Source organism: Delphinapterus leucas, chromosome 3, assembly GCF_059928025.1.
Source record: "Delphinapterus leucas isolate spDelLeu-1000000601 "Yukka" chromosome 3, BTC_Dleu_Yukka2, whole genome shotgun sequence".
Taxonomy (NCBI): Eukaryota; Metazoa; Chordata; class Mammalia; order Artiodactyla; family Monodontidae; genus Delphinapterus; species Delphinapterus leucas.
The window spans coordinates 61797089-61821681 of NC_143131.1; the positions used below are offsets into that span (position 1 = coordinate 61797089).

The 24593-nt window shown below is 40.3% G+C and overlaps 1 protein-coding gene across 2 annotated transcripts in view; it reads left to right on the forward strand.

Annotated features, from left to right (window-relative positions):
• IQGAP2 (IQ motif containing GTPase activating protein 2) overlaps window positions 1-24593 on the forward strand; it is a 286332-nt gene that overhangs the window by 223767 nt on the left and 37972 nt on the right. The window contains exons 16-22 of one of the 2 annotated variants that reach the window (XM_022594569.3): window positions 857-999; window positions 2858-3028; window positions 9092-9175; window positions 10315-10386; window positions 11052-11121; window positions 14741-14949; window positions 22992-23141. In XM_022594569.3, coding sequence (XP_022450277.2) covers window positions 857-999; window positions 2858-3028; window positions 9092-9175; window positions 10315-10386; window positions 11052-11121; window positions 14741-14949; window positions 22992-23141 — 899 coding nt within the window. The remainder of the gene's footprint in view (window positions 1-856; window positions 1000-2857; window positions 3029-9091; window positions 9176-10314; window positions 10387-11051; window positions 11122-14740; window positions 14950-22991; window positions 23142-24593) is intronic. The other variant, XM_022594577.3, reaches the window with a different exon arrangement.

Sequence of the window (24593 nt, forward strand, 5' to 3'; positions counted from 1 at the left end):
ACTTCTGCTTTGGTTTAATGCAGATCATTAAATAAAGGGTTCTCAGGACTTCCCTGGTGGTGCAGTGGTTAAGAATCCGCCTGCCAGTGCAGGGGACACGGGTTACATCCCTGGTCCAGGAAGATCCCACATGCTGCAGAACAACTAAGCCCGTGCACCACAACTACTGAGCCTGTACTCTAGAGCTCAGAAGCCACAACTACTGAGCCCGCAAGCCACAACTACTGAAGCCCATGCGCCTGGAGCCCGTGTTCCACAACAACAGAAGCCACTGCAATAAGAAGCCCATGCACCACAACAAAGAGTAGCCCCCGGTCACCGCAACTAGAGAAAGCCTGCATGCGGCAACGAAGACCCAGCACAGCCAAAAATTAATTAGTTAATTAATTTAAAAAATAATAATAATGGGTTCTCCTTAAATAATGGGTCACAGCCCTTGTAGGTCACTCCTTTTCAAAGAAGTTGCTGGAAGCCTTTCTAAATAAAGACGATTCTTCCTCATCGGTCTCCCCTGTCTCCTTGTGTTGCTATCCACATCTACCTAGGGTATCCATCCTTGTTTGCTTTTCCTTCTTGTTGGCCATTTGCAACTCTTTTCATCCTCATGAAAAATTTGGTATGCGGAGCCAGCATTAGACATTACTCTCTCCTCCTTTTTCTTTGGCTTAGCAGGGAGCTGCCATTGAATACATAGCATTCATTCCATTTTAATGAGCCCTTGCTAATGATTTTAACACACTGTCTGAATGTTTGGTGAAAAGCATATTCATTCAATTAATTTACTTATTGAAGAAACTACATTAATGTTGAAAGTTTCCATGTTCCTCTCTGGAATTTAACAAACCTTTTTCTTTAGCGTCTACTGAAGGTTCGTGGCTCAAACTCAACCTGCAGGAGAAATATGATTACTACTACAACATCGATTCAAAAGAGAGTTCCTGGGTCACACCTGAATCCTGCTTGCTTAAGGAATCATGGCTCATGGGAAAAGAAATTGAGGTAGGAGGTTGGTGTTTGATGAGAAGGTGTACTATATAAAGATAAGTGTGATTGCTTTTCTACTTTTGAATCATGGAATTGATGGGAAGAACTAATTTATTTGAAGACCGGATAGGGAGTAAAGTCTTCATGAACTACAGTTGGATGTGGCTGCATGGTTACTAACTTTTAGAATGTTTTCCGTATGTCAGAGCAACACCAAACAGCACTAGGGGAATAAAGCTCTTTCAGCTTCTTTAGGACGACAGATTATCCTAAGAAATCAATCTCCAGGTTTTCCTTGACACCAAAGCTCAATTAGTGGTAATTCCTTGGTTGTAAGTATTCAAAATGTCTTATTTCTTTCCCCCCAACCTCAACCTATGACAAAGATACATTAATGGACATTAGGTCCATTAAAGTGAATAATGCTTCCCCAGGAGAAATACTCTTGAAGGAATGTTCACCAAGATTGCTTTGGACTTGAGACCAAAAGTTGGACCCGGAAGATGTGAAAATTGCTCTTTGATCCAGGCATTGTAGTGTGTTTACAGAGAAAATACTTCTAATAATTGAGTTTGGTCTTGAATAAAATAGAACTCACAAATGGAGATCTTATAGAACTGTTCACAGTCACCAGCATCAAAGATACTGCAGGGTAGCAGTATTGTGGACAGAATCACCGGTGCGGTATTTACCAAAACTCGGAGAAAACACTGTGGCTTGGGGATGACAATGCCACAGAAATCCTGAATGACAAGAAGATCGTGAAAAACATATTTATTAACTAATTTCAAATGTGTAAAGTTCCCAGAGTTTATAGGAAAATGGCATTGTGGAAATGAACTATTAGTGCTGCTTTGTTGAAAAATGAAATTATGGCCAGTATTTAAAAACCGTATGCTCTCATTGAAAGGATATGTCAAACTGTGAAGAAGCAGCATTGAAGGGTTAAACTCAGAGCCAGAACTGCTCGTGTGGCATCCAAAGATGCCCTAGGTATAACTTTGTGAAGTGGAGTATCAGGATTAATAAAAAGTGGAGGGTCTGTGCTGTTAAAAAAAAAAAATTCTAGTCAATCTGAAATTACTGAATTTATTCAAGAATGTACATATGTCTTCCTAAAAGTATTTATGCATCTTTTATATGATTTCACTTTTAATTGTTTAAATTAACCATCCATTGAGTCCAGTCACACTGGATAAGAGACATCCGCCATAGAAGCGAGTCCAGTCTTTGCTTGAGTCTCTCAAAGAACATAAAAGTAAACCCAGTTCATCATCCACATGAAGACTTCTCACAATCCCCCTTCTTCCTTTTTTCTCATTCATCTAGGTTTCCCTGTCTGCCCTCAATAGCACTTATCTTTCCTCTCCCACCGCCTTTTCTTCTGCTCCAAGTCTTTTATTTTCTCCCAAGTTTATTTTGAGTTTTCCCCTACTCATTGCAGGGATCTGCCTCCTCTGGCCTGGGCAAGAAAAGCCCAAGGACTTCATGGGCACTGCAGTCTTTCCCTCAGGAGAGGGAGGAGGTGATGCGTACTCTTACTGTAATTATCCTTGTCTCTTTTACACTCTGAGGAGATCAGGCCTCTTGCCTGGTCCCTGCCAGCATCATCTATACACCTCTACCTCCAAATCCTGAGACCATTCAACCTCATTCTCATACCATCTCAGCACAAAGTTCAGAGGATTCCAGAACCGTATCACTAGAGAGAAGCTGAGCCAGTTCCTCCCTCGGCTCTGGTCAGATCTTTTTTACGCCAAGCCAGAAAAAGCTATGCAGATCATTTTCTGAAAGATAAAATTTCCAGAAGCTGCTCTCTATGCTCCTTTCATCTGATGTGTGAAGTGTAACCATAAGAAATATCTCTTGCCAGGACATTATTGAGGAAGTCACAGCAGATTACATTCGTGAGAAGATGTGGTCTGCTACCGAAGATATGCTTCTGCGCTTTCAAGCCGCAACCTCAGGACCCCTCCTTAGGAAAGAGTATGAAGCTAGGAAGTCATTTTTGTATGAACAAGAAGAGCATGTGATCAAAGTACAGGTATGTGAGTCACCTACCACTCGTTACAGAAAACTGTCATTCCATGAAAATGTTATTTGATAACAGGACAGTCAACTACCAGCATTCTAATAAACGAATGTGACTGCAGATTTTGTTCTTAATCAGTGCCCCTGAGTCTACTTTATTGAAGACTCCGAGATGGGAAGGATGTTGGATGATTTTTCACCTGTGGTCTTCTGGAAAGTATTCAGGACACTGTGAATAGTCAGAGGCAGGGGAATACCTGAGATCAGAGTTGAAATCCTGTTTCTCTAAAAAGGCGGATATCCTTGTGTCACCTACTGTCTGACCTCAGGTGCTTTTGAATTGGTTTCTTAGTGGTTAGTGGATGTTGAGTGGCGTCTGAGTTTCTATGCTCTTGTAGCCTAAAGAACAGAATAGCTCATGAAATAAATGTAGCATCTCTGAGGCTATCTTCGCTCTTATATAATCCCCTTCTTCATTCAGGCCTGCAAGAGGCATCCTCATTCCCAACCTTTTTCTTCTTAAGCTTGCATGACTTGTCCGAATGTTCTGGTTGGCAGGAGAGGAACTTGCTAGATTTAGATGTTTCTATTCTGTGTTCCCCTAGCATCCTCTCTCAACCACCACGCTGGTTTCCAAAAGGCCGTGTGTTTGTTCCTTTTTCTGCATCCAAAGTGATACTGTTGTTGATGAGCAGAGTTTGGTGGCTTTTGGCTTTGGCCAGTAACTATTAAATTTCCAAAATTGAAAGGTTGTAAGTTGAAGGGCTTCTCTTTTGTGATCATTGCTGTACTGATCTGCTTCCCCACCTAACTATAATATTGTACAGGGCAGAAGATGAGTTTTTAAAACTTTTGTATTCTTGTGTCTTGCATACGATAGGTGCTCAAATATCTGAGTTTGCTCAGAGCTTAAGATGTTAGAAGGCAGGAATGATTAATCTTTTAAAAGAAATTTCTTCTATAAACTTGATAGTCAGGCTTCACTGGTGGCGCAGTGGTTAAGAATCCGCCTGCCGATGCAGGGGACACGGGTTCGAGCCCTGGTCCGGGAAGATCCCACATGCCACGGAGCAACTAAGCCCGTGCACCATAACTACTGAGCCTGCACTCTAGAGCCCACGAGCCACAACTACTGAGCCCGCGAGCCACAACTACTGAAGCCCGCACACCTAGAGCCCGTGCTCTGCAACAAGAGAAGCCACCCCAATGAGAAGCCCATGCACTGCAACAAAGAGTAGCCCTCACTCGCTGCAACTAGAGAAAGCCCGTGCACAGCAATAGAGACCCAACACAACTAAAAATCAAATAAATAAAATAACTAAATTTAAAAAAAAACTTGATGCTCAAAGGATTTTTCTAGGTGAACCCGTAAGTTTTCCAGTTTATTCCTTCTTTAAATAAATGGTAGACAAAACACACAGGAAGTGAACAAAATCTTAAGTATAATATCATCTACACTGATGTTGAGGCTCTACTTTTGCACAGAATTCGAAGAGTGTTAGCCAGTGTGACACAATTTGGACCAACCTCAAGCTCTCCAGTCTGCCCAGAGCTGTGTTATAGTTGGAAGACACTCTACAGAGCCCTCTAGTATAAAATCTGCCTGATATTAGGACCCAGGGCTAAAATCGTGAGAGAGCTGGGGAAAAGATGGAAACAGTCACCTGGAGCCTTTCCTCCCCACCTCCGTGGAAGCAGCAGTATTGAAGAAGAAGCCATTACACTATGAAGTCACCCCATGATGACTTCCTTCCCCCTGCTTCTGACAGTTTTCTAACAAGGAGGGCGTGAGGTCTAAAGTCAGGCCATAGCCTGGAGATGAATGTGGTCTGACCCAGAAAACCAGAGGACCATGAACCAAAGGGCATCATGCTAATCTCATTTTTTGCAGAAGTGGCTGATTCATTCCAAATTAGGGGAATGATGTCAAATCTGAAGATTTCCCCTCCGTAGAACAGCTCAAACTTCTTAGCTGGCTGCATCAACCCCAGACACAGTAGTCTCAACAAATTCAGAGAAAAATCTCCCAGGCTGAGGGCAACCACACCCCAGCTCCACTGTGCTACCACCGACAGTCTCCTCCCAAGGAACTAGATATGGTACAGAGAGTATATGTCATCAGCAGCCAATCCTTTGTCTCAGACAATTCAGAAGATGGCCAAGTAAACACAGAGGAAGGTAATGAGAATCTATTATAACCATATTATATTTGAACAGTAAGAAAGCCCTGAAAAAATGGCCAACATTTAAGAAGAGAGCCAGAAAAAAATCTCAAACAAAAATGAAAATTTTATAGCAAAAAAAAAAAAAGAAAAATGGATGTAAGTTGTAAAACATAAATTAACATCTAAGGATTCTCATATTCCAGGAGACAGTAGAAATGTTTATACTGAAACTGCTTTATGCTTTTAAGAAATTTAATAAGATGCATGATGAAACAAGACAGCATGATAAAATGAAAAGATAACCCATAGCTACAGAGAGGAAGAAAAATGACATCCTAGAATGTGAATGAACTTATAACTGCAGAATGTAGAACAGACACTGAAAGTGATTGAAACACGTGGAGAACTTGAGAAAAATCACAGGAAAAGCTAAGAATAGATGACTTAAAATACATTTTCTCATCTGAAGATGATAATACCCATTTTATCGCAGGGTTGTAGGGATTAAATGGGATAATACACATAACAGACTTTGCCCAGTATGCTATTAAGTGCTCAACAAGTGTTCGAAGTGATGAGGCGGTAGAGATTGTGACTCAGAGGGCAGGTAGTGGGGATCCAACATCCAGGTGGTTGGTTGGCCCAGGAAGAGATCAGAAAAATCAAGACAGGAAAAAAGAGTTAGCTACAATATTTTTTTCCTTGAACTGAAGAACGCTGAAATGCCACTTTGTAGGAAAAAGCGTAATAGTGAAATACCAAAACTTAGCCCTGAGAATTACTAAATTATTGAACTTCAGGTCAGAGAGTGCCACAAGCATGGGGGCAAAGAAAAAGAAACAAGCTTCTGTGAAGCAAGTGCAGGTTGTCAGGAGCTGTGGCAGAATCTGGGGCCGGGAGGAAGGGGGTGACCTGATGGGACAGTCCTTCATTACATTGTTTGAATGTAACTGACTACTCTTGCAGGTTGCGGGATTGTAGCTTTAAGCAGAGTGGGAAAAGAGGCCAATATTTAGGGTTTTCTTGGCTAACAGAGAGATCACAGAATTTGTGCTTCAGAAGTTGGTAATTTGAATATTACTCTCCTGAGTGCCCAATTATCAAACGAGGCAACCAATGTAGCAAGCCAGATTTTCTAGAGATTGACAATTAGAATCTATAAAACAGAGCAGTAACTTCTGAGGCCTAGGTATCTTGGGAAACTCCTTTGTTACAGCTGAATTGCACAGAAAATATATTTATGGTAACAAAAAACAAAACAAAAACATGGCTATTATAAATTTTCACGCAAGTTCTCATACCAGTCAAGAGAGAGATTGATGTTTTGGTAAACGCCTTGTCTCTAATTGTTTATAAAAAGCTGCTTCTAAATGGCTTTATGGTTTAGAATTCTGTCTCCTTTTGCATTTTTATCAATAGCATCTTCCTCCCAACTTTATACCTATAATTATTTTTAATAAAGAGCCTCTAATTAGAAGAGCCTGCAGTCTCTGGGCCTTGCACAGGAGTTGTGCTGTTAGCACAGAATGAGAAAAGTCAATCCTAATGAAACTAAAACTTACAAACTAAAAAAGAAGAATGTTAAATTTTGACAAATAAAATAGGAAGCCTGTAGTACTCTGCTTCTATAGACCAGAACTTCAAAACCCAGCCAAGTTGCCTTGGTGTGGAAAGGTAGCAATAAAAATATAAATGTAGATTCCAGAAAAATCTACATAATCATTAAAGAGATGAAACACAAAATGAAATCTTCAGGAAAGTACTGTTGGTGAGCGTTGAATCCTTAGGACATTAAAAACAGTACAAAACGGACAAGTGGGTTCATTCCACTAATGCAAACGTGCTTCAGTGTTAGATCTTCTGTTACTACAACAGATTCCTTATCCAGAATCTTTGAGAATCTGAGCTAATAGAGATTAATAGTGTTTCTGGAATTGAGATAATTCCAAAAACGCAGAATGAGAAATCGAGCTAATCCCAGTATCTTGGTTGCCTTTCAATTTGGATCAAGGAATGGGATGTATAATATTATTGGCACATTTGCACCTCTGTGCTTTAAAACAGTGTTAGCCACAAAAACACGAGTCACCATTGAGACCCATCATGACAAATAAGTTACTAGTTAGATTGCCATTAGTATGAGTGCAATCACAGATTATCCCGTTTCCCTATTTGTCAATATTCTGTTCTCTACATATTTTCGGTATTACAAACAATGCTGCAACAAAAATGCTTATATATTGTTTTTCTACACAGGTACTTATATTTCCTTAGGCTGGGTATATTGAAAATTAGAAACACTGGGTGAAACGCTAAATACTTTTAAATTTGATACTGCTAAATTCCCTCCAAAAAGGCTATAATCTTTTGTACTTTTCCCAATCCCTACTCCCCATGTATGCTTTTATTCCCCTCACTGCTTGGCAATGAGTGATGCGACAACTTTCCCAAAATTTCTCAGACTGACATTCAAGGCTCTCTCAAGCTTAGAGCCATCTCACATTTTTTGTAGAGGTTCCCAACATTTGTAGAATTGTGTTCTGTGGTTCCCTCTTTCAGCCAATTCAAGCTACCTTCTCTCTTCCAAGATCCCTCATAGTTTTTGACCCATATGCCTTCTTGTGTTCTAGCACTATGATGGATTGCTTTAAAAGCATATTTGTAAGATGTTTCCGTTGGAGGAAGCTGGATAAAAGGGTACATGGAACTCAATGGATTACTGTTGCAGCTTCCTATGAGTCGATAATTATTTCAAAATTAAGTTTTTTTAAAAAGCATATTTATCATTTCTAGGGATTTAAATTGAGAGGGGAAGTCTGGAGCAAGTACTCAGTTGGGTACTTATTGCATCATGACTGTTTTGTTTTGAATCATTACCAAAAAGTATATTATTTTTTAAATGGCAATAAAATTCCGCATACCTTTTTAAGAAGAAGGAATGAGGTAGATTGATATATGCAGATGTGAAAAGAAATTTATAAAAAAATAACTTGAACAAACAAACAAAAAAAAACCACTTGATTTTGGGGGATTCCCTGGTGTCCCAGTGGTTAGAACTCGGTGCTTTCATTGCCGTGGCCCGGGTTCAGTCCCTGGTCAGGGAGCTAAGATCCCGCAAGCTGCGCTGCGAGGCCAAAAAAAAACTTGATTTTTTTGTATTTGTCCTTTTTAACACAGAACTTGTATTTCATTTCTAACCTGATAAACAAAATCAGAGAATTGGAGTGAATTACAAAGATATGTTTCAATAAAAAGATTCTCAAAAATGAATTGGAATAAACTTTATAACAGCTATGGATTTATCGTTCTAAAGATACCAGTTTGTGTCCACTTTTTGCAAATGTTTCCTGTAAAAGTTCTCTTTGATGGTGATAACCTTGTAAAGCTATGTTGATGAAGCCTCATTAAACTTTATGTAAAATTAGATGCAATAATTAAAGATCAATCACAGTACTCCTATTTTCAGGGATCCAGAGTCATCTTCCTTTTCAGTCTGGATCACAGTGGCCCACTTGTTGGAGGAAAGCTAATTACTAGTCATTATTTTGAAGCATCTTATATTGTTACCAAATAATACCAGCACCCAATTGATCTGTTTGTATGTTTCAGGGCAATTCCATATTATTATGACTTCTTATCACCCAGGGCCTTGGTAAAATTAAACTTTCAAACCAGAAACTGGGCTTCCACCTGGTAATTCTGTTCCCAAACTTGGGGCAAGCCTCAGGTGTGAGCTGGTATGCTCTGCCCAGTTTAATGTCCACCCCTAGAGATGGTGTCCAGATGAGATTTGAAAGGGAGGATCCCCGACATTGTCCCAACTCAGTGTCTCCTGAGATGTACTCCGTCCTTGCACTTTCTAAAATAAACTGTTACATGTAAGTAATTCTGTAACTCATTATTTTCCACAGGCTTTTTGGAAGGGACATAAACAGCGGGCCTCTTATATGCACAGGAGACAAATGTTCATTGATAATATTCCTTCTGTTGTGAAGGTAAACACCCTTTCCTACCTTAGTGCTTGACTTAAACTCTTCCCTTCATTTTCGTTTTGCTTCTAGAAGACAGACTATGTTTGAGCCTTGACATCAGAAGCAAGTCCTGGGTTTGAGTCATACCTCCACTACTCACTTAGCTGATCACCTTCAAGCAAGTCCATGAAAACACTCTATTGTCTCTGGTCCTTTATAATATATGCTCTTTCTCTAACAAGTCCAAATTGATTATTTAAAATCTGGAGGAAGCCCAGTTTTATTTTATGTTCTTCTTATGGTCTTCGCTAATGATGTTTAGAATGCTCAAATTTAACAGTGCAAACCTTAGTTGTAACGCAAATGCAAAGCCAATGACAAGAGAAAGTAGAGCTGAGTTAGGGCCTGTATTTAGGTGGTGGGCTGTTCTAACCCAGCTTCCCACCAAGGCTGGTTGCTCCGAGCTTAGAGAAAGAACACGCAATGGAGTGCCCACTGTCTCAGAGCTGAAAACTAAAGAACTGTACAGCAGTGAACTTGTAGAAACTTGGAAATCCAGATCAGAGTCACAAGAGTGGGACTGGAGAGAGATGGGACTCAGATGAGATTTGTGAAGACTTTTTAAACCGTGAGGACAAAGAATGACATGGTCTAGACCCCTTGTGCATTACTAGCTCCTGAATGAAATGTCCTTTGCTCACCCTGGAACACATGCTTATTCGCTCAGAAAACCATGGGTCACAGTTGGTCCCTCGTGAGACCTCTTGAAATGTTTTCCTGTAAAGACCTAAAGAATATTCGCTGCGTTTAAGAGATGTGGGAAGCAACCCTGAACTTGGTTTCATTTGATCCCCTGACCCGTGGCAACTCTCAGCAAAATGCCTTGCCTGCTTGGCTTTTATTTACTGAGATTAAAGCCAAATAGTACGAAGAGCTACATTACCTTCCCCACCATAACGTGTAACATGTTCTGAACCCCTAGGAGAAAAAGCAACGAAGGAAGTAGAAGGTGAAGATTAAGCTTTAGATGTTTATTAGTTGGTAGGCTGCTAATTTTTACTTTTTTATCAAATTATCTCTCTATTATTTTTAAAAGACTCCATAAAGAGATATGAAAGGTTATCTGGTAATTGCCTGGATTTCTCTTTTTAACTTATTTTTAGATTCAGTCCTGGTTCCGGATGGTAACAGCACGAAAGAATTACCTCTCACGACTGAAGTATTTCAGAGATCATGTAAGAGACACGCATGTGGATTTTTATCCTGGCTGAGAATGAACTAAATGAATACTTTGTTGAATGTTAGCATTGAATGATTTTTATTAAATGGTGGAAATGAACACTAGGAGGAGAAAATAGGTTTTAGAACTCAATGTGATACCATTTGGAGGCTTCTTACATTTTTTTATTCAGAACTCAGGTTCAGAGTGAGACTTCACCATTCGGAACTGGAAAGGAAGTGGGTGAGAGAAAACTGATGTGGGCTAGTAATGCCAGGGAGAAAAGATTCAACTTTCCAACATTACTTGTAAAGTGCTTATTACTGCTAACCGAGTAATTTAAATAGACACCCGCAGGAGGAATTTTTTTAGGATCTTTGAAGAATAGATATGTGAACATAGATTGGACCAACTAAATTTGGTGGTAAAATTCTTTTCCCTTTTTAAATCTCTTTATTTAAACGGTCCCTTTGCAGTCTTGTTTATATTTTAGCTAACTTATTTGCCCCTTTCTTCAAAGAGAATGCAAAAATAAACATTGACTGCACCACATCTAAATACTATCAGTTCTAAATAGTGTCGCTTTTGAAAACGCTGTCACTTCTTAAATAGTTCTAAATTCTAAAATAGTGGAGTAGATGGGACTCTGGGAGGTTGTGACTGGTCTTGTTTTTTCCGCAGAACAATGAAATTGTGAAAATACAGTCTCTATTGAGAGCAAACAAAGCTAGAGATGACTACAAAACATTGGGTAAGTGGGAGCATTCTGAGACAAAGTATCCCTTATTAACCAGGCAAGGACAAGTTATTTCCATCTGAGTCACTTCAGTGGCGGCTCCAAAAACAGAGGATGCCCGTTATTTCCAGTAGATTTTGACCATCTCAGGCCCCAGGTTCTGAACCAGTACACAAAGGAAGATGTGATGACAGGAAGTGGGCCCTTCTATCTAAATGGAGTGGGGTAAATGCAGTAGATGTGATTTCTTCTTCAAAAGGAATGGGCTGCATGGGGTGGGGGGATAAAGTAGGAGTTTGAGATTAACATATACACACTACTATATATAAAATAGATAATCAACAAGGACCTACCATATAGCACAGGGAACTATATTCAATATCTTATAATAACCTATAATGAAAAAGAATATTAAATATATATATATATATATATCTGAATCACTTCACTGTACACCTGAAACTAACACAACATTGTAAATCAACTACACTTCAATTTTTAAAATATGGAGTTGGTATAAATGCTGATGTTTTATATTAAATTTGAGCTAGAGGCAGGAATCTAATGCAAAAGAGCCAGAAGATAAACTTAAATCTGAATACTGTTTAATCTATTACCTGGCCTGTGATTTTTTTTCCTCTCATTTTAAGAATGAAACAGTCATATAAGAAATTTGGAAATATGAATAAGAAGGGAAAAAGCACACAGTTTCACCTCCCAAAGATAACTACAAACATCTTCCTATAATTTCATTCTGGACTTCTCATAGTACCTATGGTTTTTTAAATCATCTTCCTTATACTAATAGTATATGCCATTTGTAGAAAGTTTGAAAACAGCAAAATAAAATAAAAATCACCCAGAAATAGCATTTGTGCTGTCAGTTTCAGCTCTGCGTATGTTTGTCATTCTGTTGTTGTTGTTGTTTTTACATAGTGAAGATCATTCTTTATATGCTAAAGTTTTAACATTCTTACTATCACAAGAACATGTAATAAAGAACGTGTCATAGATTAAGTCTAGAAGGGCTTGCTGATAAGTTTATTAGTACTGCCTAAATTCTTCAAATATTCAGGTCATTCAAGATTAGTTTTGAGAGGGCAAAACAAATCAGTGTGTATTTTAGTAATGAAAATGGCCATTATGTTCTAACTGCCTTGTTTCTTACTTTTTTTTTTTTTGGAGGAAATAAAGAACTGTTCAGTTATGTTGCTAGCACAGTGCTACTAAGTAGTTTCACCAACACCCTTTATTGTCAAAAGTCTGTCTGAATTATGGAGTGAAGTGTATGGCCTAAGAAAGATCTTCCCTGGTACTTGTTAAGGAAAAGTATCCGGCAGCCTCAGAGGCCAGGTTCTGCCTCAAGCCCGTGGAATCTTCTGGATACTACCTCATTCTACTAGATTCCAGAATCCAGCATGCAAACTGAGGGAGGAAAGGTCCCCAGTCTTTCCAATGCCACACTGCTCCACTTTGGAATTGATGAGATTCGTCTCTTAGTTGGTAGATAATCTTTAATTTTTTATAAGGAAGCTGAATAGGGGGTTTGTTTTCTGAGCCCTAACACACTAAAATAGGTAATTTAAGGGTAAGTTTTCCAAACAAACACAGGCTGCTTTTCGTTTCCTTCTAGGGAACATGTTTTTGTAGGTGGTTGTGATGATGCTTGTTACTTGCTTACTTTTTTTTTTTTTTTTTAAGTTACAAAGATAAAAGAAATTCCAGTTTAAAAATCTAAGTGAGGGCTTCCCTGGTGGCGCAGTGGTTGAGAGTCTGCCTGCCGATGCAGGGGACACGGGTTCGTGCCCCGGTCCGGGAAGATCCCACATGCCGCGGAGCGGCTGGGTCCGTGAGCCATGGCCACTGAGCCCGCGCGTCCGGAGCCTGTGCTCCGCAACGGGAGAGGCCACAACAGTGAGAGGCCCGCGTACCGCAAAAAAAAAAAAAAAAAAAAATCTAGGTGATTTCCTGTTAAAGCATAGAAGGCAGATAGAAACTATGTTAGTGAATAAATCAGATAGATCAAAACTGCTCTGGGTTTTGGCAAATAGGGTGGCTTTGTGGTAACTGAATTGTAAATTTTCATTTCTTTCTCAATTCAGCATCTTCATAAAACGAAGGCATTTTTTTCAGCTGAAAAACATCACTTTTATTAGTCTGTCATGATTCATTTTCACCCATTCCCTCCAGAAAGGCACTGAATGCATTCAGGTTTAGAAGTTGCTGGAACTGTAATGTGGCCATTTGTAAGTGCTGACTGTTAAGTTGTGTGGTTTCCTGAAATGAAAGTACCACCAAGTGGTATGAAGATATCATGAAGATGCCAAAAAGCCAACTGTTGATAGAGGAACTATTACATTTGAGCCATAATAATTAGTAAAGCTAAAATATTAATTTGTCTCTACCAGGCCTGTTAGCACATAAAATGATACACAGTTTTTGAGAGCCAGGAGAGAGAACTTTAGACACAAATGCGGTGGCTTATGTTCTCTCAGCTACATGAATGAGCTCTGGTGTGTGGCTCAGGCTGTTTCAGAAATGGTCATGTCATCAGCAACATCTTTGCTGAAATAGAAGGAAAATAAATTCATGTATGCTTCAGTGATCAGGAAGAAAAGGGTCCATGATCCAAGGTGACTTGGAATCTAGTGGAATATGAGCTATTATTATCCAGTAAATTCTGAGCCTGGAAGCAGAATTGGACCTCTAAAGCTTCCTAAGGCTTTTCTTTGACAAGTGCCAATAAAGACCATCAGATGGGGAACAACAGTAATACAGATGACTCTAGATTTGGTTGTTCATGATGAGTTCATGCTGTTAATTGTGTTGTTGGTTGAGCTCTGTATTCCTTAAGTGTCAAGAGACCACAGAACTAAACAGAAGTATAAGGAAGCAGTGCAAGAGAATTAAAGCACAATTAAGGTTCAAGGCACTAAGGGAAAGCCCTTGTAGAATTTATATAGGTATTCCTCTCAACAACTGAGCCTGGTCTCCTAGGTGCTGAATGCCCTCCCTGGTCCATCCTGAAAGGACTCAGGATTCAGTTTCTAAAATTGCTTCATTTCTGCCAAGTAGAACATGTGTTCCAGTTGTCATTCTGTTGGCTCCTGTTAGACCTTACAGTTCTCCCTTGACTGACATTTTCTAATTCACCTTTCACCTAATTCCTGCTCCTTCCCCAAGGTCTTTTGGGCTGGGAAAACAAAAAACAAAAAAAAACCACCTCTTTCTGCTTCCTGCAGCAAGAACAGAAATCTCTTATCTGGCTCAGCCACAAGCTCTTAGAGCCGGGGCAACTCACGTTAGCATTCTTTCCCAGGTTCCTCATCAATAAGACACTGATAGATAGAACTATCTCCTCAGTGCGTGGTCCTGGGAACAGCATGAGAGAGGGCTGATAAATGGGTGCTAGATGAGGAATTAGTGAGGCCCAACCTTATCAGTGGTGTGCATTTATTTATACGATCCGTTTCCCCGTCCAGATTTGACATGAGGCAGGATGATTCACTCTGGAGACCAAGCACGTCTGTCGCTCTATTTTTCTGTCAATGCTTTATTTAAAGACCTGATTTCTTTCCTACTGATGATCCGTTCAAGCACGCCCAGTTAAAGCACACCTTTCCTTTCCTTGCAGTTGGCTCTGAAAACCCGCCGTTAACAGTAATCCGCAAATTTGTACACCTGTTGGACCAAAGTGACTTGGATTTCCAGGAGGCTCTGGAGGTAGCACGATTAAGGGAAGAAGTGGTGACCAAGATCAGAGGCAATCAACAGCTGGAGAAAGACCTGAACCTGATGGACATTAAGATTGGGCTCCTGGTAAAGAACAGGATCACACTGGAGGTCAGTGGGGTTTGTGGGACTGTTGGTTCCCAGAAGAGAGAAGACGCTCGTATATTTGCCCACAACACTCTGGTCCAGCTAAGTTCCTTTGGAGTCCAGAAGGAGTGGCCCAAAGTTTATTTACCATTTTCATTACCACTTTATGGTCTTAGACCTGCAAAATTCTGTGCCCCCCTTTTATGACATTTGGTAAGACTTCTTTACCATTCTGAAAGGAGATTTATGTAAAATAAAACCAACTTACATATGTACCTTCATAGCAAGGCTAAGGCCTTTCTATAAATATAAAAGAGAAATTCAAAGAAATGAATTTATAGTAAAAATACATATTTCAATATGAAAATACATGGGCCTGATGCCATTAGATGTGATAATGTTACCAGAGACTTGGGCCTCTTCACAGAATAACCACAGATTGAGAGAGCTACAGATGAGACTGGTCAGGTGAGTGGTGGAACTGGCCATGAGTTCTTTTTTCCAAAGTGGAGAACAACTCTTTGTAATAAGCCCTTGAACAGCAAAGTGTGGTCTTTCTCCACCCCCCACCACTTGACATGGAGTTGCCATCCTAGAAAATTAAGTTTATATTAAAATTGTGAGAATCTATGTTGTGCTTATATGTAAAACTATTAGATTCTAGGCTCAAGCAATTATGCACAGAATTTTGACCTACGTGAATGACCAGCAGGACATTAAAAAATCCAGCCATGCGACATATGGACAGTTATTTACACAGGACCATCCTACAAACTGCAGGACAGCAGAGCATCTGTCCTCCCCAGGCCCCGCTTACTGGAAGCCAGTGGTGTCTCCAATCCATCAGATGTTAGCCCTCCCCAATCCACATTTCCAAAATGACCCCCTACAGAGTGGCATTTCCCTAATAATAGCCTCCAAATAAATAATGCTGTAGTTTTGTATCTGTGAGAAACCTGCCAGTGTCAAAGCTCCCCCAAACTATGTGAAAAGTGTCATTTTTACCCAAGAAAAGGAGATTTCCAGGGTAAGACCTCTCTCCATGTCCCTGTTCCCATGCCACGTCAGTTTTCAGAAAACCAACAGGGCGGGGCAGGGCAAGTTGACCTTCCGGATGCCCTGAGAAGGCTACAGTGGGTCAGAGGTAGAGAGCCAGCTGCTGGTGTGGTTCTGGAAAACTACCAGGTGAACAGGCATGGGAGGCTACCAGCTAAGTGGACATGGGATCGCCTCACTCTTGTCTCCGGCCCTCACAGAGATACCAGCAAAATAGTGCCGAGAAAATAAGGAAACGAGAGCAACTCGTAAGACAGGAAATGATCATCTTTTCTAAATATTAAGGGAAAAAACTACAAATTTAAAAGTTCTGCTTTTAACTCTATTTTCATTGTTTTATCCAGGAAAGCAATAGTACTTTAGTCTTTTAAAAAAATAATAATGTGTTTGTATTGTTGGATACATATGAAAACTTTTAAAGTATAATATATTCCAGAAGGTCCTTCAGAGAATGCCTTTTATAGCTTTACACTGCTGTTGTACCCTACTCCCATAAAGTTGTAAACAGGAAATGCCTTGCCTTTTAAAATAAAGGCTTAGTTGCAAAAGAGTAGTAGAAATATGTAGCTTGTGGAAATACAAATGTGGCAGATTTTCGGATCTTTACGAGTGTTTAAGATTTTTTAAAGCATTACTAATTGTTAGCATTGTGAAACAAAGTTAATTTTTCGCCTTATATTTTCAAACACCAAATATTTATCAAACACTGATTAGAAGTTAAACTAATGATTCTCAAGGACGTACTCTTTTGTCTTATCATTAATAGTAGCATTTTTGGTTTGATGATAAGAATAGTGCAGTTGAAGTTTTATTTACAGTAGTGAAATAATGGGGAACAACCCAAACCCGAAAACAACAAACAGAGGACAGTAGAACCAGTCCGACATGTATGTTACACAACCACTAAAACTAACGTTTCTGAAGAATATTTAAGGGCAGGGGAAAGGGTTGCAATATAATGGAGAAGAAAATAGTACCTAAAACAGTACGATTTCATTTGTTGTAAAAAGTAGATATACACTTAAGCTAAAAGAAAAAAATTAAGCTCTTTTTCTTTGCATGGTAGAATTAGCCATATATATATTTTTTTTTTTAACATCTTTATTGGAGTAAAATTGCTTTACAGTGTTGTGTTAGTTTCTGCTGTATAACAAAGTGAATCAGCTATACATATACATATATCCCCATATCCCCTCCCTCTTGCGTCTCCCTCCCACCCTCCCTATCCCACCCCTCTAGGTGGTCACAAAGCACAGAGCTTATCCCCCTGTGCTATGCAGCTGCTTCCCACTAGCTGTTTTGCATTTGGTAGTGTATATATTCCATGCCACTCTCTCACTTCGTCCCAGCTTACCCTTCCCCCTCCCCGTGTCTTCAAGTCCATTCTCTACATCTGCGTCTTTATTCCTGTCCTGCCCCTAGGTTCATCAGTACCTTTTTTTTTTTAGATTCCATATATATGTGTTAGCATACGATATTTGTTCTTGTCTTTCTGACTTACTTCACTCTGTATGACAGACTCTAGGTCCATCCACCTCACTACAAATAACTCAGTTTTGTTTTTTTTATGGCTGAGTAATATTCCATTGTATATATGTGCCACATCTTCTTTATCCATTCATCTGTCAGTGGACCCTTAGGTTGCTTCCATGTCCCGGTATAGTTTTTAATTTTTTTAACAATGAGCATTTGTTGAGAAAAAAGTTTAAAGGGAAGTGGCTTAGTTCTTACAGAGCAACTCTGGCTCTCTCTAGTAACCATGTGTCTTACAATTCTTTTAAAATTGGCGTTCCTTCTGGAAACCTCAGAAAGTCGGTGGGCGAGTGAGTGAAGTAGCTAATATTGGTTTTAAGCAAAAGAAGAGGTTTGGAAATGGAGACAGACAGCTGAAGTAGAAGTTTCTGGGAGGCATAGGGAGGAAGAAAGGTCTAGATTCAAACTAGCTTGAAGGAAAACCAAAGTAGAAATTGAAAGTAATCTTGAATTGCTAAAATTCCTATTGATGGGTGTGTCGTATCACATGAGTGCAGACTTGTAGGCCAGGGCTGTCTGTAACCCAGGATTGAAATTTATTGTATTGCTTAACTTCTTTGCTTCTTTATGAGCATATTTCCTTGGGTATATTCCTTAACCTCTCTAAGCCTTGTTTTTCTTCACTGGAAAATGTGCTAAGTGCCCTACGTGGATTGTTTTTTTGTTTGTTTTTTTGTTTGTTTGTTTTGCGGTACGTGGGCCTCTCACTGTTGTGGCCTCTCCCGCTGCGGAGCACAGGCTCCGGACGCGCAGGCTCAGCGGCCATGGCTCACGGGCCCAGCCTCTCCGCGGCATGCGGGATCTTCCCGGACCGGGGCACGAACCCACGTCCCCTGCATCGGCAGGCAGACTCTCAACAACTGCGCCACCAGGGAAGCCGCATGGATTGTTTTTATCTTCACAGAAGCTCAGTAAGATTGCTATCATTAAACCCATTTTATAGATTTAAGGAAACTGAGTCTTAGGTTAACCTGAGCAAGGTCACAAAACTAACTGTGCTTTGCAGATACTTGTATTTTTATGACTCCAAAGCCCAAGCCCCTTGCCTTAGTCCACACCTTCTACAAAAGTGCGTATACTCTAGCATATTACCTGCATGCGGATATCCTGTTACCAGGGGAAGGGAAAAGATGGTGGCAACTAAGGCAACATTGAGATGTGGGAATATTATGAACAAGTTAAATACTGTTGCTCCTTCGAACCAGTATTCCTCAAATGTTCAATATTTATTGGTAAGAATGGAGGACATTGGGCTTCCCTGGTGACACAGTGGTTGGGGGTCCGCCTGCCGATGCAGGGGACGTGGGTTCGTGCCCCAGTCCGGGAAGATCCCACATGCCGCGGAGCGGCTGGGCCCGTGAGCCATGGCCGCTGAGCCTGCGCGTCCGGAGCCTGTGCTCCGCAACGGGAGAGGCCACAACAGTGAGAGGCCCGCATACCGCAAAAAAAAAAAAAAAAAAAGAATAGAGGACATGAGATCTCTATTAATAAAAAGCATATGCCTCTCTTTGGAATGCCTGTCTGGGTTGGCCTTTGTCCCCTTCTTCAAGCTTTCCAAGGCAAACCTCCATTCACACCAGAGCTTTTGTGAGCCAGGTGTAATTTCACAGGGAAGACAGAAGAAGGGCTTATCCCATTGAAGCGTGCTGCTCTGTACTTGGATCTCCAGCAGACAGACGGTTCCCGTGGCACAGCTGCTGGCTCTCCTCTCCCCTCCCACTTCCCCTCCAGGGCTCAGCATTTGACTCTGCTCTTTCCCTTCCTCCAGTGCTCTTCCTGAGCTGTCTTCACCAAATCTGTTAATAATGCGAAGGAACTTGGTTCTGCCCTAGAGCTTGCTTACCACCCCATCCTCTGTGCTCTTCTGTATATGTCAAAAACATTACCCTAAAGATGAAAGTCTGCAGCAAAACAAAGGAATAGTCTCCAGTTTCCAGAGTTACTTCCATTGCAAGTAGTTGGGGGACATCGGGGGTGAGGGGGGCCAGTGATGGGGAGGTTAAGTACCAAGATTTTTTTTCTTCTGTATATTTAAAATCAAGATAATCAATTTATTCCATGTATTTGGGGGAATTGAATCTCTACACATCACCAGTTATCTGAAGAGGAGAAACCTGGGTTAAATGGAACCGTAAGCCAGTTAGTCTAGTGATGTCTTAGGACTTCTTATAGATAAGGGTATCAGGCCACCGCCTGCCTAGACTTCTCCCGAACCTCCATCTGGAGGTAACTACGCTTCCTTTCTTCATCTTGAATGTGATTTATATATTTGTGAAAGAAGGGGGGAAGTGTCGCCTTCTTAAAATTTTTATAGAAATGAAAATCAAATTCCTCCTCTTTCCCCATATAAACAATTAGGGGAACAGAAGTAAAGGATTAAGTCAAGTTTCCCCTCTCTCAGCTGAGAATAAAGAAGAATGAAGTCATAGACCTTGAAGGCAATGGATGTAACCACATAGAACTATCTAATCTCAACGCTCCAAGGGTTGTTTTGGGGTTTCTTTTCTACCTATGAGCTGACCCCAGCTATGGGAGAAGGGGGTGCTGGGGGGTGAATAGATTTGGAGCTTGTCCTGTACAGTGGTTCTCATCCGCAGGGATAATTGGAAATGGGGACAGGCACATTTTTTGTTGTCAAAATGACAGGAGTCCCTACTGGCATTTGGTGGAGAAGGGCCCAGGATGCAAGATGGGCAGCAGTGCATGCACAGCAAAGCATGGTAGTGCCTGAAATGCCCGGAGGGCCCCCCTCAGGACTGGTGGTGGAGAATCCTGATACTGGCTGCAAACAGAGTCCTCATGTGGAGGCTGGGCTAAGAGCTCAGGGAAGCAGATGGAAGAAGTTTTAGGAAAAACAACTTTCTTGCCATCTATGCTCTGGGATGGTGACCCAGTGTTCAGTGGCAAAGGAGGCATTCTAGAGCTGTGGCTTTCGTGTAAGTCACATTCCATTAGTGAGTCATGAAATCAATTTAGTGTATCACTTCAGCAGATTTTAAAAATGGAATAGAAAAAAAGCAAATTGAAACGGTCAGAGTGTGTCCCAGTAGTAAGAATAAGCATCCTTTCGTATAGTGTGTGTGGGTAAGTTTGCCAATAAAAGACATAAAATGTATTTTTTACTGTGGGTTTCTGTAAAAATGTTTGGTAGATCCATATCTAAACGATCTACTCTGGTTCATGAGCCTTTAAGCCCCTGAAGGGGACACAGTAGCCTCAGTGACCTCTTGACAATGTTTCCAGCCACACATTTTCCACATTTCCCTGTAAATAAAGGAGCATGATTGGGAGGGAAAACCCTTAACTTTGTTAAATATTTAGAGGCTTCTCTTCCCTTCCATTTCTAATTTCTACATTGCATATTTTTTGCAAGTGCTTCTATAGTTTCAAAAGATATAATTCATTCTTTGAAAGGTTACAGGTTAGTAGTGTTTAGTATATTCCCAAAATTGTACAACTATCACCTCTCTCTGACTCTAGACCATTTCATCACCCCAAAAAGAAACCCCAAAGAAAATGTTCTGGAATTGGATTGTGGTGACAGTTGCACAACCTTGCAACTAGATGGAACACCACTGAATTGTACTCTTTAAAAGGATGAATTGTATAGTAAATGAATACTATTTCAATTGAAAAAATACCCATATTCATTAACAGTCATTGCCTATTCACTCCAACTCCCAGCCACAGCAACCTTTAGTATACTTTCTATCTTGATAGATTTGCCTGTTCTGGTTTTTCATATTAATAGAGTCACACAATATGTCTTCTGTTGTGACCAGCTTCTTTCACTTAGCATAGTGTTGGGTTTTCTTTTCGCGGTACGCGGGCCTCTCACTGTTGTGGCCTCTCCCGTCGCGGAGCACAGGCTCCGGACGCGCAGGCTCAGCGGCCTATGGCTCACGGGCCCAGCCGCTCCGCGGCATGTGGGATCTTCCCGGACCGGGGCACGAACCCGTGTCCCCTGCATCGGCAGGCGGACTCTCAACCACTGCGCCACCAGGGAAGCCCATAGTGTTTTTAAAGTTCACTATTTTGTAGTAGCATAAATCAATCCTTCATTCCTCTTTACTGATCAATAACATTCCATTGTGTGGATGCACCACATTTTGTTTGCCCATTTATCAGTTGATGGACACTTGAGTTGTTCCCTCTTTTCAGCTGTTATGAGTAATTCTGCTATGAGCATTCATGTACATGTTTTTCTGTGGACATATGTTTTCAGTTCTCTTCAGTATATACCTAACAGTGAAGTTGCAGGGTCGCATGGTCACCTGTGTTTAACTTCTGAGGAGCTGCCAAATAACTGTTGACGTTGAGCATCTCTTCGTGTGCTTATTAGCCACTCGTAGGTCTTCTTTGGGAAAACGTCTGTTCACATCCTTTGCCCATTTTTTAATTGGGTTATTTGTCTTTTTATTTTTGAGATGTAGGAGTTCTTTATAGTATATTGTGGGTACAAGTCCCTTATCTAAGAAATGATTTGCAAATATTTTGTCTCATTCTATGGGTTTTCTTTATTGATAATGTACTTTGAAGCACAAAGGTTTTAATTTTTATGAAATCCACTTTATTTTTTTCTTTTGTTGCTAGTGCTTTTGGTGTCGTATGTAAGAAACCATTATCTACATGCACAAAGATGCATGTACAAGAAGGCTCCCTACACACTCTGAAATAGTAATAAAATGTAAAGAAACTGTCTATCAAAAGGAATATGATTAAATAAATTATCAAACACACACACCCCTAAAAGAAACCATTGCTTAATCCAGGGTAACAAACATTTTTGCCTAGGTTTTCTTAGAAGAGTTTTATAGTTTTAGCTCCTACATTTAGTTCTTTGATCTCTCTTTTTTTTTTTTTACATCTTTATTGGAGTATAATTGCTTTACAATGGTGTCTTAGTTTCTTCTTTATAACAAAGTGAATCAGTTATACATATACATATGTTCCCATATCTCTTCCCTCTTGCGTCTCCCTCCCTCCCACCCTCCCTATCCCACCCCTCTAGGTGGTCACAAAGCACTGAGCTTATCTCCCTGTGCTATGCGGCTGCTTCCCACTAGCTATCTATTTTACGTTTGGTACTGTATATGTGTCTATGCCACTCTCACTTTGTTTTGAGTTAATTTTTGTTTATGGGATGAGATCTGACTTCTTTCTTTTGAACCTGGATATCCAGTTGTCCCAGCATCATTTTTTGAAAGATTATCCTCTCCCTGTTGAATTGTCTTGGGACCTACATCACATCCTAAGAACAAATGCATACAGCTTTGGAGAACAAATATTACAAAAGCCAAATTCACCTGCAATTTGGATTTTCTTAATTTCTTTAACATTCTCTGTCCGTTTGTTTCTTCGTGAGGGAAATGTGGAAAATTAATCTTTCCAACTGTGTGCGTCTCAGGGTGTCTGAGAAGGAAGGGGGTAAAGAGTACCAGCATAAAAAGTAGTAATTTCATAAACATTTTTTCCAGGATGTAATTTCACACAGAACAAAACTGAATAAGAAAAAAGGTGGAGAAATGCAAATACTGAATAACACTGACAACCAAGGGATCAAAAGTTTGAGTAAGGAGAGAAGAAAAACACTGGAAACATATCAGCAGCTTTTTTATCTTTTACAGGTGAGAACAATTTCTTTCACTGTGAGTTTTGGGTAAATGCTATGTCCCCGTTGGTGTTTTACAGTAGATCTTGTCCCATGCTAAGGCTATAATCGTTTACATGTTCTGAGCACTATTAAGTACCAAGTGCTATTCTAGGTGCTTGATATACATTATCTCATTTTAATTCTTAGTACAGCCCTGGGAACCATCAAAAAATAATTTACTGATATTCCTGTATTACATGTGAGAAAACTGAGACACAGCCAGTAAATGGGAAAACAAGGGTATTGGGACCCTGGCAGTTTGACTTAAAACTTCAGTCACGCTCTTCATGACTACGTTATACTGCTATCGGCAGAAACAGTATAAATCTAATAATAGCATCAGATGCTGTCAAACATGAAAAGATTAAAGTAACTGTATGAAAAACAGATCTGTACCAGGACCAGACTGCCCTTCTTTTGAGGGAGGAGCCAGAGAGTTTGGGTTAGGGAAATGGGATCCCTTTTTTATTTCATTATTTCCATGGCATGACTGTGATCTAAGTGAACAGTAATTTTCCATTGCTTCAAGAGTGTGGGTGAGAACTAAGCTGGACTGGTTAGGGCTGGACTCTGTCTGGTGGACTAGTTTTTTGTTTGTTTGACCATTGATCAACCTCATCCGCCCACCAGCACATACAATTAGTCCCAAAGGAAACAGTGAGCGATAGTGAGAGATAGAAACAAAGCCTCGCCTCGGCAGGAAAACTTTCCCAAAAAAAGATGGATCAGCAGTTCTTCCTTGAAAGTCAGGTGTCCCTGGGGCCGCTGCTGCTGGCAGTGATTCCGTCAAGGCGTGGAGATGCTTGAATCTTTGCTTGAGGACGTCGCTGGCATTAGGTGCACAGAGAACACATTACCCAAAATATAAATGAGGTGTGGCTAGACCCGTTGAGAGAAGAGACGTTAATTTTGGTAGAGTTGAGAATTCTCTACTTTGAGTGGCGAACAGGTGTAGTACTCCAGATGTCCACCATGTGGCAGCATAGAAGGAAAAATGTTAAAACAGAATTGTCCATGGAATCCAGTGCTTAACAACAGCTTCCTTTCCAGAAAGAAAGGGGGCTCGCACTAGGCAGGGGAAGGTTTTTTTGTCTGCTGAAATTAGGTTAATAGGCATCCACCAGTTATAAATTTAATCTTAAGCATTTATCATTTTTTTATTAATTTTTATTGGAGTATACCTGCTTTACAATGTTGTTAGTTTCTACTCTACAGCAAAGTGAATCAGCTATACGTATACATATATCCCCTCTTTTTTGGATTTCCTTCCCATTTAGGTCACCACAGAGCATTGAGTAGAGTTCCCTGTGCTATACAGTAGGTTCTCACATTTATCACTTTTGACATCCATGAACTTCCAAGTGTACGAAGCTTCTTTAGGATTTAGTTTTCTATTGTTGGATTTTCATAGAATTTGTGTCATTTA